The sequence below is a fragment of the Homarus americanus genome, unplaced genomic scaffold (assembly GCF_018991925.1).
Source record: "Homarus americanus isolate GMGI-L3 unplaced genomic scaffold, GMGI_Hamer_2.0 scaffold40856, whole genome shotgun sequence".
Taxonomy (NCBI): domain Eukaryota; kingdom Metazoa; phylum Arthropoda; class Malacostraca; order Decapoda; family Nephropidae; genus Homarus; species Homarus americanus.
In genome coordinates, this window is record NW_024734615.1 from 5,633,492 (window position 1) to 5,650,757 (window position 17,266).

At 40.4% G+C, this 17,266-nt stretch overlaps 1 protein-coding gene across 1 annotated transcript in view; it reads left to right on the top strand.

The window, feature by feature from the left end:
- Positions 1-17,266, top strand: part of LOC121870395 (arylsulfatase B-like) — a gene marked incomplete at its 5' end in the record, with an annotated part of 90,814 nt that overhangs the window by 45,806 nt on the left and 27,742 nt on the right. Inside the window, 2 exon segments of the mRNA XM_042372220.1 lie at positions 7,188-7,345; positions 15,916-16,051. Coding sequence (XP_042228154.1) covers positions 7,188-7,345; positions 15,916-16,051 — 294 coding nt within the window.

Sequence of the window (17,266 nt, forward strand, 5' to 3'; positions counted from 1 at the left end):
TGTTGGAGGGTGTGTGTTGGTGGTGTTGGTGTGTTTTGGGGGAGCTGGGGTGTAGGTGGTGGTGTGGAGGGTGTGTGATGGTGGTGTTGAGGTGTGTGTTGGTGGTGTTGGAGGGTGTGTGATGGTGGTGTTGCGGTGCTGATGGGCAAAGCTGGTGGTGCTGATATGTGTGTGCTGGTGATGCTGGGATAAGTATGTGTGTTGGAGGGTGTGTGTTGGCGTTGGTGGTTTCGGAGTGGAAAGCGGAGGGTGTGCTGGTGGTGTTGGGGGGTGTGATGGTGGTGCTGGAGGGCAAGTGTGTTGGTGGTGTTGGAGTGGCGTGTGACGGTGGCGTTGGAGGGTGCGTGCTGGTGGTGCTGGAGGGTGTGTTGGTGGTGCTGAGGCGTGCGGGCTGGTGGTGTGTTGATGGTGCGATGGGTGGGATGGTGGTGTTGGAGGGTGTGATCAGGTGTTGGTGTGTGTGATGGTGGTGTTGAGTGGGCATGGTTATGGTGCTGGAGGTGTGTGTGTGTTGGTGGTGCTGGGAGGTGTGTGGATGGTGGTGTGTGCTGGTGGTGCTGGAGGGTGTGTGTTGGTGGTGCTGGAGGGTGTGTGCTGGTGGTGCTGGAGGCGTGATGGTGAAGTTGAGGGTGGGTAAGCTGGTGGTGTTGGAGGGTGTGTGATTGTGGTGTTGGTGGGTGTGATGGTGGTGTGATGGTGGTGTTGGAGGGGTATGTGTTGGTGGTGTTGGAGGTGTGTGTGTTGGTGGTGTTGGAGGTGTGTGATGGTGGTGTTGATGGGTGTGTGTTGGTGGTGTTGGAGGGTGTGTGTTGGTGGTGTTGGAGGGTGTGTGTTGGTGGTGTTGGAGGGTGTGTGTTGGAGGTGTTGGAGGGTGTGAGATGGTGGTGTTGAGGTGGGTGTGTGTTGGTAGTTGGAGGGTGTGTGTGTTTGTGGTGTTGGAGGGCAGATGGTGGTGTTGAGGGTGTGTTGGTGGTGTTGGAGAGTGTGTGTTGGTGGTGCTGGAGGGTAAAATAGTGGTGCTGGAGGTGCTGCTGTGGATGGTGGTGTTGGAGTGGCATGTGTTGGTGGTGCTGGAGGGTGTGTTGGTGGTGTTGGAGGTGTGTGTGTTGGTGGTGCTGGTGGTTTAACACACACAATAATAATAACAATAATAAACGGTTTATTAATAGAGCGCAGCCGGTGTATTGAAAATATACAGACTTACATTTAATTCTAGACATAATGATATAATATGCACTGAATACATTTCTACAGTGCTGTACAGCACATAAATCAGGTGTGTGTGTGTTATGGTAAAGGAGGGTGTGTGTTGCGTGTGTTCCTGACACACACACACCCACACACACATGGGAATTAAGACAACAAGCATCCAGTGAGGGTCTTGTTGTGTGACTGACTGCCTGGAGGCGAGGTAAACATCACCTGTTGAGGACTGCATAATAGGGAATCTTTTCTGCATATATTATATAATATTTTCTTTATTTCTAAGTTACATTAGAGGTTAAAAATGATTTTAAAACCACCTTATAATGTCATTACATGCAAATAATGGTACCCATGCATTTCTCCCTCCCCCTCACCCCTAGGCAGGAGGGAGTGGTTAAGACTGCATCCATCTCCCGCTGCCAATACTATTAAAGTTGTCAGATGCGGCACACACCCCTTGCACCCCTATTCAACCCATAGTGCAACTGTGAGGAGCGTAGGTCACAGCTAAAATTCCTGGGTAGTTTAAGGATATGTGTACATAATAAAAGAAGGTTATAATATGTACATATAGCTATTTATTCTATATGTAATGCATTTCCGTATTTTTGCACATCTTCGGGAACCAGCATGAAAAACTCACAAATTTGTCATGGGTCCATTTACCCAACCCCCTGTGAGTTTTGTATGAATACTGGACTGTATTTCCTTATTTATTATTATAATACATACTGCATTGTCTGTAATGGGGATACTGCATGCGGTCTCAATCAGACGGATATAGGCCTAATGACAAAGCTAATAGATAAGAGATGACACTGCATGTGTAAAATGTACTGACCAGATTGGTTTTATCTACTCCTTTATTATACTGTATTTCAGGCGATCAGTTTTCATGGTGTATGTTTTATCATAAATAATATAACATGCCAGTATTGAATAATAGAAAACACCAATATACAGTATAATTTGTACTTGACTTCAAAAATGAAAGGGCAAGCCAAATCAAGGTAATTCTTCCCGACAGTCGTGATCACTGCCCCCCCAAAGGCAGAGGGAGCTTGGGGTGGGACTGTTTGTTGTCGTTACCACATTTGTTTTTATTTATTCATTATATTTTTTTTAATATCAGCCTCTTAAGGTGTATTTTTCTTCATTAATAATATAAAAAATATTAAAAAATAGAAAAAATTTGATATATTATTTGTAATTTTACTTCAAGATAATGGAGACAGCTGGACTGCGCTTAGTGTTTGTGTGTGTGACATATAGATGATGCAATATGCTCTCGTCTTCTCCTCGCTTCCCTGAAGGATTACCATCACCATTGTTCGAATTTGTTTTTACCGCTACAGTGAGTTCTGCTATAACGCTGTTTTGATAACGCCGAATTTGCTCTAACGCGATTTATGAATTCGAACAATATTTGTATAACAAACGCTTGTTTGCTATAACGCGATTTTTGCTTACTATTTCTCAATTTTGTGGTATTAACTGTGAATATGGTAAAGAAGAATATCTCCAAAAAGCGTTCTGATGATAGAATTCCCCGGTGATTATCGTAAAAGAAAGGATATAACACTTGAAGAGAAGCTCGATGTTATCAACCTCAAAATCACCCTTCTCCCCCATCAAGTTACATTCATATTTTTTCAAGGTAAAGTGTTAAATTTACTGTATAATTTCATTATTAGATATGAATGTAACATTTATTTAGACTGTGCTATCCTTTGTGTTAGGCTAACTACTAAATTTTTTCGATTTCGAGTAATCTGCACCTAACCCTATTTTCTCCATAAGCCCTGTTATTTCTATTACGCGATTTTCTATAACACGATATTTTACGAGAACACAATTATCGCGTTATAGCAGAACTACCTGTACTTAAAATCTTACCATTTTCTGTGGCTGAATGTGTGTTGAACTTACAGCTAACTAATCACAGTGCAGCATTATGAGTGAGTCCATTCTAAGAGTGGGGGAATAAACTTCTCACTAACTGGTTCGAGAGAAGGAATGAGGCCAAGGGAATGCTCGCTGGCAGGAATTTCAAACAACTAATATATAAGGGTTCGGACAAGTGTTTCTTGCCCGTAAAGGTCCGGACTATCCAAAATTCGGACTTACGGCTTCTTGACTTTTGAGGGTTTACTGTATCTGGAAATCCTCCCCCATTCCCTATATGTATTTATGTTTACACAAAAAAAACACATATACGCTGAGTGCTTAAGTTTTAACATCTATAAACCAGTAAAGTGGTCAGAGATCAATAATATACTGTACGGTACAGTAAAGCCTCGAATAACGACGGTAATCTGTCCTCCAATACTGCAGTGTAAGGTGAATCATCATATCATGAATCATTAATTACCATTAAAATAAAGCAAAAATAATGAGATGCGTTCCCAAGTGTGACCTTTTCATATCTTTTGTGTGGCTTTTTACCCTCTTTTACCCCAAAAACAATACAATTAATGAAAATTGCAAACTATATTCTTTAAATAATGTTTATGAATACACCTTATACAATATAATTGAATAATAATATGGTCACACAAGAGATGGGACGCCATTGTTTTCGTTTATGTTTACAGCCGGGAGTCTGGGACGATAGTTCTACACGAGAAAATAAAGAAAATAAGACACTGGTTGTAACTGTAGTAAAATTAATGTATAAAAATGAATATATGTACAGTGAACCCTCACTTTACGCGGTTAATTCAACCCACGACGGCCCGCGTAAAGTGAGAAACGCATAAAGTGAACAACATAACATATGGGATTAATTGAAATAGCGACCGGGCCGTCCCCCAAACTCCACTTTTTCAGACAATACCTACGTTGTAGTAAAAATAACTTCTTAATTTTATGATGGTATGCACACACAATTAATAATTAAGAGAAATATCAATAATATTAGGTTTTTTAACACTTACATTAGTAGAAATGATGGCTGGGCACACGGGGATGGGGGGTTGGTTCCCCAGGCAGAGGGCAGATTATTGGCCCTCACTTGTATCAATTGTATCACTATCCACCACAGAGGCTTGCAGGGCCTCTCTGTCAAACCCCTCAAAGTCCATATAAGTCCATATCCTCACTATCATTATCACTATCACTGACTTGGGCCGGCTGTGGTGGGTGGCGGGTGAAGAACTCGGTAATGTTTTGATGACTGGGCGACCTTGTGCCCACCCTGCTCGTGCCGCTCTCCGCGTAAAAGGGTACACACACCGCGGAAAGTGAGCATTCCGGTTTCGGCAGGGTACCGCGTAAACGTGGAAACGCGCAAAGTGGGACCGCGTAAAGCGAGGGTTGACTGTATATGTTTTAAGTAACGTTATTTAATGTTAATAAATGGAACAATCGAAGTAGCTAACCACTGATGGCAAAGAAAAAAAAAGAGGGATAGGGAATGCCAACATATACGTGCGCATTTTAGGAAACATAGTCATTTATCTTAAGAATATGTACAAAAGATTCATTACTGTTTATTACTGATTATGTATTTGATTGAATTAATCTTTATACAGTATATGCGAAATGAACAATACAATTCATTAAAACGTAGAATATTAAAACTCACAAGAGGATAAGAGATGACATTGTTGTCAGTGTTTACACCCAATGTATACGTGTGCACTCAAGGAAATGTAGTCATTTATCTTAAGAATATGTACAAAAGATTCATTATTGTTTATTACTGAATATGTATTTGATTGAATTAATGTTTATATATGTGAAATGAACAATGCAATTCATTAATAATACGTAGAATATTAAAACACACAAGAGGAGACAAGACGGCATTGTTTTCATGAGTGACGATGGTTCTACATAAGAAACTGAAGAAAATAAGACCCTGGTTTTAACTGTAGTGAACTTAATTTAAAAAAATTGAATACCTGTATGATATGTTTTCAGTAATGCTATTTAATGTTAATAAATGGTAAAGAAATAAGGCTAGACGATTGGGAATTGCAACGTATGCACAGTAAGTGTGTACATGTGAAAACATTTCTTCATTTCTCCACATATGAATATGAAAGCAACACTTGTATACTGTTCATATATGTTTTAAATAATATTTACGAATGTAAAACTAAAATTCTATTCACCAGGTGTGTGAAAACAAAAGGCCCGCCAAGCTCCGACTGCTGCTTACCACTCATTAGCAAGGCAGCTTCTTTGTGCGAGGCACTCTTCATTTTTTTACAGTAATTATTTTTTTTTTTATCATTCATATTGGGATTTAGTTATTATTTATATGAAAATGTAATTTTATTTTTTTTATTATATTTTGGTCATATATACGAATGAAATAAGGACGTAAATTGAATTGGGTCCTAAATTAACTAGGGTTTTAAATATAAAAAGTTGTTGGTCGAGCCGTTGTTATCGGAGGCTTTACTGTACAGTGAAACTAAGAAAAAAGGATAAACAAGTTTTAGAATACGGTACAGTAAAACTGATGTTACCTTCTCAAGAACAGATGTCTTATGATTAATGCTCATTATCATCATTTTCAGTTTTATGGCCATTTTCTTTAGTTTTGTTCAAGTCGGAATGCGAAGCTCAGCAATGTTACCTAGGTATGTTAATTCCTAGCTAACTCACCAGGCCAACATACAGGCAATTAAAACATCTAATAATTACTTAATAAGTAATATTAGGAGGACACGTCACTACCTGGCATTTAATTGCAACTCTCAAAACCCCCTCCTTCACCCCACACCATACGCATCACGACCTTCCTTCTATTGCCTGGCGATTCAGCTGAAATACTAAGCTCCGCGATGATTTTATATACGGTATTTGTACTTCTTAGCACAGTGATGAAGTAGAGTGTCTTTTATTTTGTTATGTCTCTCAATTATTGTATTTGGGACAATTTCTTATACGATCTCTGGTCAGCATCTTGGCGACCACAACACGTCTTCTCTGTGAAGTCGTTTAGATCGTTGTGACTATTCATTGCCTTTAAGTCACTCAGTGAATGTCGCTGCGCCCTCCTGGGCTCGTCTTCACTGAAATAGAATATGTGAATATATCTATTTATATATACATATATATGCAAGTAAATCACTGTAGGTGCGCGTGATCTAGTCTGTACTCACCCCTGAAGATGTGAATTACACGAAAGCGCTTGGGAACTTCGTGTTTTCTTCTTTCCTTGTGGTTATCAGCACATACATATATATGTACGTATACTGTTTACGGTTTTCTTTGTCCCGATTATTCACGTGCTAGTATGAATGCCATGACTGTCTCTCTTCCTACTCTTATGTTTGTTCACAAAAAACCTTTTGGCTTCCGCCCTCGGTTTTCTAATTGCTCTCAGCATAAAGACCAGAGTTGAGTTTTTCTCTTCATAACTTTATTTTATTGATGTCCTCAGTAGCGGGTTCTGCCTTTCCAGGCATACTTTAGCGAGGCTGCTAGACTTAGCATTCCTTCCGGAATGTTGACCTTCCGGTCTTCCTAGCAATCTAGAGTTATGTTGAAATGGACTTTACATCCTTATATGGGTTATTTGAGAACAATTCCGAGTGGAATTCTCAACCCAATAAATATTGCTAGAGTAATAGTGAACGCTGTTGCCAATAGAGCGCTATGTTAGCGACTCAGCACTGTCAACCCTGCCGGGTGATAGTGCTCACGTAGAAATTTTCGCCTAAGTTATTACTTTGGGGATAATGTCTGTGCCCCTTATTGGCAACAAATAGGGGGGTGAAGGAGGGGGTTTTGAGAATTGCAATTAAATGCCAGGTAGCGACATTTCCTAATTTTACTTATTAAGTAATTATTAGATGTTTTAATTGTCTGTATGTTGGCCTGGCGAGTTAACTAGGAATTAACATACCTAGGTAACATTGCTGAGCGTCGCATTCCGAGCTATATCACAAAAACTGATTTTTAGAAAAAAAACGGCTTCTTCTTAATTTACTTAAAATTGAATTCTCTTTAATATTATGTATCAGGAATGTTGTGGAAATTGGATGAATCTGTTGGGCGTGTTGTAGAGGCTTTAGATGCTCGCCGAATGCTTTACAACTCTGTAATCCTCTTCACCACTGACAATGGTGGTCCAGCAGCGGGTTTCAACCAGAATGCCGCATCAAATTGGCCACTGAGAGGGGTAAGTCTTGCCTTTGCTTTTATTAGTTTTAACATTTAATATAAATATACTCTACAATAGTAACACAATACTAAAATAGACATATTTTTTTCCAGGATATCCAAATGAAAAATCACTGTGCCATTAGTTTATGACTTAGAACTGAACAAACAAATGTTTAGATTTATTAAGAGATACTGACTTATTTTTATTAATTATAATAATCAATTGCCAACTGCAGAGGTTACTTTCTAGAATTCTCCCACAGGTGGCAAAACTATGGTTGGAACAAGCTGGGTCTAATGGGATATAAGGGGTTGGTGGAAGTGAACCTTGAGGGACCTGCCATGAGTCCTAAATTGTACAGCTCAGAGTTAAAATTAAGTGCAGAGTGAATGCTATACATGTTAACTCTTTGAGCTGTTATTCCAGCAACTCCTAAGTAATGACACTGTTATAGAAAAATATATATGGCAAACCTCCCTATTAACAGCATCTACAGCTGACATGCAGTGTCTAATTGGCCCCAGACCCAAGTCTACCATTATTTCAGGACATTCTAACTATAATCAACCCATAACTCAAAATAATAATCATAAAATACCAATAATATCAATAAAAATTTCAATTGAAATACAGGTGTACCCTGAAAACTGACGCCCCATTAACCGCTGCATTGTATAACAGACTATCACATATAGGGGAAATACTACACCTTGTGTCTCACTCTAATCTAAAGTCTCTATGAATCATCTACTTTCCAGTCATAGTATGACTTTTGGTGCACATCTTTAAATTCATGGCACCAAATGCCAATTATCTAAAGATGACAATGGTGTGATTTGAGTAAATCTGGCAAAGACGATGGTAGCAGTTAACCCTCTCGCTCGTGATGACACGATTCGCGTCATATTCCATGATAAGACCAACTTCACGGTGACTCAAATCGAGTCACCAAACTTTAAAAAATTCAGCAAAAATTACGGTAAGTTTTCAACAGAATTGTGTCAAATTTTGATAAGTCATAGTAGTGAGTTCTATCAAATAAACTAATTGGCAACTCTCGAGGCCCATAGGAAGGGAAGACCAGAACAATAAATACACAGTATTATCTCAGCAGTCAGACCGTGAGTATGAGCTGCGTCCATTTAAATTTTCATAACTCCGTGCGGGCTGCCTCAATTCCTGGATTACAGTGTTTACCATACTCCCTGAAATAATTTATTTTTAGTGTTAGAGAAGTGAAGTAATGGTTGTATAATGTAATTTTTTTTTCATATTTATAGGGAAAGTGTTTAGTTTTCAAAGCCATTACCGCATCAGTGTAAAGGATCTGGGACTAAGGATATAAATCCCTTGCCAGCCTAATCAGGATCTTATAAGAGAAAAGTCAAGCACCATGGTTATCCGAGGGATAACAAACAACCGTTAGAGATTGACATCTCTTTACTACTTCAAAAAAAAAAAAATGACACCACTCACACAAATATCAAATAAACAATTACGGGAGTCAACAATTGATGGATATTTCCTACGGCGGCAGCCAAGTGGGATGCTCTGGTAAAGCGGTGATCCGCTCTCGGGGGGGGGCAGCTTCCTCACTTGGCGCCGGCGTGGGTGGGCGATGTCTTGCCACACAGGAGAGATTCCAGGGCACAGATGGTGGATAGAGCGTGGAGGATGTGGCGATGACGTGGCAGCCGCGGTAGTAGCTGGAGCAGGTGTCCGGGGGTTGACAGCTGAATAGTGAAGGTCTGGGGAATCAGCCCACGAGCCCACGAGCTTCAGATGAGCACACAACCAGAATTCGAACGAACAGCGGGGTGCAAGTACAGCTGTGTTGACGGCTGAGTAGTGTCTGGTGTGTGACGAAGCAGCAGTAACCTTCTCACCTCTGTCTACACCCCCCCCCCCCTCAGTGGGGGCCGTGAACAAGCAAACGAGCGGCGGACAACCACCCTGCTCGTTACCGTCCTTGCAATCAGGCTGTACAACCTCGTTACAGTGACAATGTCTCAAAAAAAAAGTCTGAAAGAGGATGATTTTCTAGACTTACCCGGTACATGAATTTTATCAGTACCATTCTCTTTTTTATAGTGTTGGTTACAAGATACAATATACAGTTGTACCCCGCTTAACGCGGTTTCACTTAACGCGATTTCTCATATACGCGGTGCCTCGCCAGAACCGAACTTTCACTTAACGCGGTTCATCTACTCATATACGCGGTGAAGTATAATTTTTTTTTTTATTTAGCTCATAAAATTCATACAAATTACCAGGCCAGAATATAATTTACATTGCTGGAATTCTTACAATATGATGATCATTTTGAATATAAACATCATAGATTTTGCATTAGACATACAAATTTTAGATCTAATGTAAGTATTTTGTTTACTCTGAGTAAATATGTTATCTTTTGTGCAAAATATATGACATTTATATTCAAAATATTCCTAGTCTTACAAGGAATCCAGCAATGTCAATTATATTATCCTAGCTTTAGTTTGAGGTATTATTTATTTCTAAAAAGGTAAATATTCTGGTTTTCCCACACATCTGGTAGGGAGGGTTGGTGGGGGGTGGGGGGGAGGAAGGGACCGACCGACCATCTGGCACGGTGTGAAGAATATTTTTTTTTTTTTATTAACGGAAGATATTTGTTTTAGCTCATAAAATTCATACAAATTACCCGGCCAGAATATAATTTACATTGCTGGAATTCTTACAATTTGATGATCATTTTGAATATAAACATCATAGATTTTGCATCAGACATACAAATTTTAGATATAATGTTTACTCTGAGCAAATATGTTATCTTTTGTGCAAAATATATGACATTTATATTCAAAATATTCCTGGTCTTACAAGGAATCCAGCAATGTCAATTATATTATCCTAACTTTAATCTGAGTTATTATTTATTACTAAAAATGTAAATTACTATTTTCTCCCAAAGCTTCTCTGGTAGGGAGGGTTGGTGGGGGGTGGGGGGAGGGTTGGGACGGACCAACCATCTGGCGCGGTTGAAAGAGGGGGGGGAGGCAGGGTGGGGTACTTTGATTGACAGATAGTGTCGTGAAGAATATTTTTTTTTTTATTAACTGAAGATATTTTTTTTAGCTCATAAAATTCATACAAATTACCCGGCCAGAATATAATTTACATTGCTGGAATTCTTACAATTTGATGATCATTTTGAATATAAACATCATAGATTTTGCATTAGACATACAAATTTTAGATACAGTAGTACCCCGCTTAACGCGGTCAATAAAACCCACAGGGTACCGTGTTAAGTGAAAACCGCGCTAAGTGAACAACAGAACATATCGGATTAATTCCAATAGAAACTGGCCCGACCCCCAAACTCCACTTTTTGACGACACATAACTATGTTGTAGTAAAAATTTTATCTTAACTTTATGATGGTATGAACAAACAAGTAATATAGAAGAGGTTAGGTTAGGAAAAATAAAGGTTAAGTTAGGAAAAATAAAGGTTAGTTTAGGAAAATTAAAAGTTAGGTGTAACACTTACGTTAGTAGAAGACACACACTGCGCAACCTTACAGCGCGGCTTGCCCAGGCGGAGGGAGAGGCGAGAGCAGGCAGGCAGGCGGGTGGGGCGAATCTAAAAATAGCGTCTCGAGCCGGACACTCACCGCGTATACGTGGAAAAAACCCGCGTTAAGTGAAAGTTCGGCTCTGGCGAGGCACCGCGTATACGGTAAAACGCGCTAAGCGAAACCGCGTTAAGCGGGGTATTACTGTATAATGTTTACTCTGAGTAAATATGTTATCTTTTGTGCAAAATATATGACATTTATATTCAAAATATTCCTGGTCTTACAAGGAATCCTGCAATGTCAATTATATTATCCTAACTTTAGTTTGAGGTATTATTTATTAAAATCTAGTGGTTTTCCCCCAAAAATTTCTCAGAGAGGGAAGAGCCAGCGAGTGTAGTGTGAGAAGAGGGGGAGGGAGTCGAGTCCATTATTTGAATGGACATTAACTTGGCGACTGTATTTCTCTATTCTCTTAAGTATTAATTGTGTGCATGTACCATCATAAAATTAAGATGTTATTTTTACTAGAAAATAGTTGTGTGTCGTCAAAAAGTGGAGTTTGGGGGTCGGGCCAGTCTCTATTGGAATTAATCCCATATGTTCTGTTGTTCACTTAACGCGGTACCCTGTGGGTTCAATTGACCGCGTTAAGCGGGGTACAACTGTAATTTATATCGATATAAAACATAGATACAAAAAAAAAATTTACCTTGAGAATCAGTCTTTTGCTATTTTCTAAAAAACTATTGGTTATATATCAGCAATCTGATTACTGCATTAGATAGCTCATAAAATTCTACTTATAGTAGTATATAGTTATTAAAAAGTAGGCTCAGACAATTTAGCTAGGAGGTTGTGAATGTTTTGGTGTGCATTTTTGTCTCATGTTTGTTTATTAGAAGTGACGAAAAATAGCTATTGTTACGAACCCCTCCACCCAGCACTACGAACCACGCCATCTATTGTCCTGATCTACCTACCCAGCACCACGAGCAACGCCATCTAGGGACGAGACACGAGTATGACTCGTCTTAGTTAACACTCCGGGGTTTCCCTTCTCCATATCCTGGTTGTTGCGTCACTTCCTCCAAGTCTTCTTTGTGAGCTCCAATTCGAGGAGAGAGAACTTGGCTCTGGGAAGTGACCACAGGATCATCTATCCTCTAAACCTACGTGCAGTGACTACCTACCGTCTTCTACAATACTCAGCCTTACTCATCAGCCATCTCAGCTCCTCACTTAAGTACTTGTATCTTGTATTGCCTCCCCCACGTCCACTTGCTTCAAAATTGTTTATGTTGTATTAATATGTATATACTGTTAATGTTTAGGTTAAGTTTGGTTAAGGGTAATTTATAAGCTGAATATTTTGTTTAGGGATTTATGGTACTTTATTATACACAACGAAAACTCGCATCCTTTGTCTACCCTTTTATAGTCCGATTGTCTTTGTTTTTTGTTTTTTTGTTACCTGTTGGGATCTGGGTAGACGTATAACTATATTCTAAATCCCCAACTCGTAACAAATGGCGACCGTGACAGGACCCGGAGCCGGAGACAGATGACATGGACCTATTGGAGAATTTAGACTTCCCTCTACCTAAAGAAAACCCTGCTAACAGTCACATACTCAACAACTTGGATGAGTATTTTTCTGTTCTGAATCCATCTCAAGCAAAAGATCTCACTAAGTTATTATCAACATTTCCTAAAGTCACGTCAGACCTCCCAGGGTTTTGCAATATACTTAAACATGATATTAAGCTAATCTCAGATGATGTACAACCCATTAGGCAATCAGCATATCGACTAAATCCACAAAAAAAAGAGATTATGAAAAAGGAGGTAGATTTTTTGTTAAAACATAACTTAGCTGAGCCTAGTACCTCCCCCTGGGCTTCACCTTGCCTTCTCATTCCAAAACCCGATGGCACTTTTCGTTTCTGTCCCGATTATCGTAAAGTGAACCAGGTCACTGTCTCAGACTCCTACCCTTTACCTTTGATTGAAGATATAATAGACAGCATAGGCTGTGCCAAATTTATCAGTACCGTGGACCTATTGAAAGGATATTATCAAGTGGGACTCACGGATAGGGCAAAAATAATCTCGGCATTTATAACTCCATTTGGTCTTTTTCAATATTTGGTTATGGCGTTTGGCTTTTCTAATGCTCCGGCCACATTCCAGAGGGCCATCAACTACCTTATTCATGACCTAGGTGGGACGTTCGCCTACCTGGATGACCTGGTGGTGGTGTCGGACAGCTGGGACGAACATCTGGTGCGTTTGGAGATACTGTTTGCACGACTGCAAGAGACTGGATTCACCATAAACCTGGCTAAATCTGCTTTTGGCCGGGCATCAGTGACTTACCTGGGACATATCGTTGGGCATGGTATGGTGAGACCCAAGGACGCAAACGTTAGAGCCATCTTATCCTTCCCCACTCCAAGGACGAGGAAGGAACTCATGCGCTTCCTGGGGATGTGCGGCTACTACCGTCGGTTCTGCAGTAACTTCTCCAGCGTGGCCGGACCCCTCACAGACCTTACCAGTTCTGCGGTCCCTTACATCTGGAACCAGAAGTGCGACCAGTCTTTCCACCGCCTCAAAGCCTTCCTTGCCTCCAAGCCTGTAGTCCACCCCCCTGACTACACCTCGCCCTTCCATCTGCAAATCGACGCTAGTGGTGTCGGAGTGGGGGCTGTGCTCCTACAACCTGACCCAACCACTGATGTCTTCACCCTGTGGCATATTACTCCGCCAAGTTGAAAAAACATCAGACCAACTACTCGACCATAGAGAAGGAGGCCCTGGCTCTGGTGTTGGCAATAAAGAAGTTTGAATGTTACCTCCAGTCTTGCCCACAAACAACCCTAGTCTTCACCGACCATAACCCACTCACGTTCATCCAAACCAACAAGACCTCCAACCAGCGAATCCTCCGCTGGGCTCTCCTCACCCAGCCCTATAATCTACAAGTCCGGCACATAAAGGGGGTCGACAACCTGATTGCAGACTCCTTATCCCGAGCTCCAGTGGAAATGCAGCAGCTACTCTCCAGACGCACCAGTTGATCACCTCCTTCGCGCCCGCGCTACGGAGGTCTTTGGAGGGGGGGTGTGTTACGAACCCCTCCACCCAGCACTACGAACCACGCCATCTATTGTCCTGATCTACCTACCCAGCACCACGAGCAACGCCATCTAGGGACGAGACACGAGTATGACTCGTCTTAGTTAACACTCCGGGGTTTCCCTTCTCCATATCCTGGTTGTTGCGTCACTTCCTCCAAGTCTTCTTTGTGAGCTCCAATTCGAGGAGAGAGACTTGGCTCTGGGAAGTGACCACAGGATCATCTATCCTCTAAACCTACGGTGCAGTGACTACCTACCGTCTTCTACAATACTCAGCCTTACTCGTCAGCCATCTCAGCTCCTCACTTAAGTACTTGTATCTTGTATTGCCTCCCCCACGTCCACTTGCTTCAAAATTGTTTATGTTGTATTAATATGTATATACTGTTAATGTTTAGGTTAAGTTTGGTTAAGGGTAATTTATAAGCTGAATATTTTGTTTAGGGATTTATGGTACTTTATTATACACAACGAAAACTCGCATCCTTTGTCTACCCTTTTATAGTCCGATTGTCTTTGTTTTTTTTTTTTGTTACCTGTTGGGATCTGGGTAGACGTATAACTATATTCTAAATCCCCAACTCGTAACACTATATACTTTAATATTCTTTTTTTGGGGGCTTGTTGCAGATCAATTGGTTACTAAGCCAAAGATATATGGTTTATGCCAATAAAAACTTTTGGGGACTTATGTTGCAGATCAATTGTTAAGCCAAAGATATATGGTTTATGCCAATAAAACTTTTTTTGGGGGAAATTGATAGAGCAAAACAAAATATTCACCATGTGCTGTCTCACCTGCCCTGGGGGCCTCAGTAATGTGATCTTGGAACTGGAAAACTTAACATTTATTTTGTGCGTGAGAAGGTTAAAGGGTTAAAAGTATAAATGTGATTGGCCAACTGGCCAGCATGAAGACTTGCTCCACAATATTTACATTTGAGTTACAATACCCTTACAACATTGCAAAATAGTTTTGAGTCTGGGAAATTTATCATATTGTTAGCAGCTTGTAAGTATGAATACTGTAAGTTGGTTACAAGATTGCCGATTATGTAATGCATGAGGTGATTTTTTAGTATCCACCCCCAGTACAGTGTTGTCATTGTTTCCATGGCCTATGCTGATAGACTGTTCCATAGGTCTACTGCCCTCTGTGTAGAAGTACTTCCTAACAGTATTTTCATCCTGCATGGTACCTTGGCAAACCTGAAGTTGTCTTCTTGTGGATATAAAAGAAATACAGTAAGTTTTATACTCACCAGTTACAGCTTGCATAAGATTGACCACCATCTTCCATCACTCCAAATATTATTTTACTTCTACAAGAAGCTCAACTAACTCTTCATCTTCTCCAGCAATATGCACCTAGAATGAGTTGTCATGGTCATTGTTAATGAAGAATTGGATTGTGCAGAAGCTTTTATCCTGTCTGCATTCTTGAGAATGGATTAAATGGTTGATGTAGCCAAACCCAAGCTTCACCAGTATTAACCTAATGCACATACCGTGACATGCATTTTTACATCCATACTAATGCTCTTCATTAACTGCTTCACCTGATAAATGCAATATTACTTGCAGGCCTTTTTCCTGACATTATAAGTCAAGAATAAGTTAAAAAGACTTAGTACCGTGGTGGAGTATACACATCTGTCTATTTGAAGCTTTCAAAACTAGCAGAAGCAGGCATTGATTTGTTCAGCAGCAATCAATTTACACCACTCTCATTCAGTGAGTGCACTGTGTACTAAGAGGTATGCATTCATTCTAATTGGGTGGACTCTGCCATGGGATAATTTAGTACAGTATATAATTTTCTTCCCCTTAAGTATAGAATTGAATTTTAATCTATAATGTCTGAACATTTTCAGGTGAAAGCCTCAGTATGGGAAGGTGGAGTCAGAGGTGCTGGACTATTGTGGTCTCCTCACATACAAAACCCTGGTAGGGTTGCCCACCAGATGGTTCATATTACTGATTGGTTACCCACACTTATTTCTGCAGCAGGTACAGTGTGTAATTATTTTTTGGCAGTTATTAATTCCATAAAACAATTAATTCCTTACTCCTAGACTTACTGAAATTGAATTTTGCTACAGTATATACAACCTAAAACAATATTTATGATATTGTTTGGCATTTGAGGCAACAACCCCATGAGGAAAAACAGGTGGGTGTATCTCAGAATTTTTAATGAGAATGTAAGGAGCATTCCTTGCATAACAAGGCGTGAAGTCTCATACAGCTGCTCCTCGACTTACGACGGGGTTAGGGACCCAAATCCAGGTCGCAAGTCGAATTGGTTATAAGTCGAAAATGCTTAAATAATACATAGAAAATCTAAAATGGGTGTCTCTTTTTCTTCTCAGCACCACAAAATTCTCACTTTTAAGCTTGCCAGCCATTTTAAAGTGAATTGGAAACGAAAATTTTGTCAGTACACAGCACAATCACTAACGTTGGGACTCGAAAATACGTGATTTGACAAAATTTTGGTACAACTGAGGTGGTCGTAGGTCGAGTATGTCGTAAGTCGAGGAGTAGCTATACATTATGGCATATGTTGATACTGTAGAAATGAAGATCCTTGGACATTTTCTAGTTGACACTATTCAGGGGTCTGTTAGCTGGTCCAAATAGGTTGGATGGGCAAGTGAGTGCATTTTCATTAGGAGAAATAATTTTATAAACCCTATATCCAATAAATCTGAGTTACTGCTCAATCAATAGTATTATCTGAACAAAGTGCCTGCACTTTGGTACCTCAGCTTCCCTGAGAGATTAGAGCGCCTGAAATTGCCTAGCTTATACTACAGACGGACAAGGGAGGACCTAATTGAGGTGTATAAACATCTCAAAGGGCACTGGCGGATGCTCGCCCCACAAGAGGTCACAGCTCAAGGTTGAAGAAGTCGTAAGCCCAGAAAACTGTGAGGGGTAACTTTTTCGAATTGAGAGTTGTGAGCTATTTGGAACAATCTGCCAGACAGTGTTGTGATTGCACTGAGTGTGAGCTCTTTCAAGACCAGACTTGACCAGCACTGGAGCGGGTTCAGGGACATTCAGGAGCCAGTGCATGCCCAGTACTTGCCAACAGTGTGTGACAGAGACGTGACCGATTGCCCAAGCGGCTAACGAGCCAGTCAGTGGTAAGAGGCTAAAAGTAAAAGAGGTTGGCAACCTGCCAAGTTCACACACACAAGTTCATTACGTAGGGCCTTA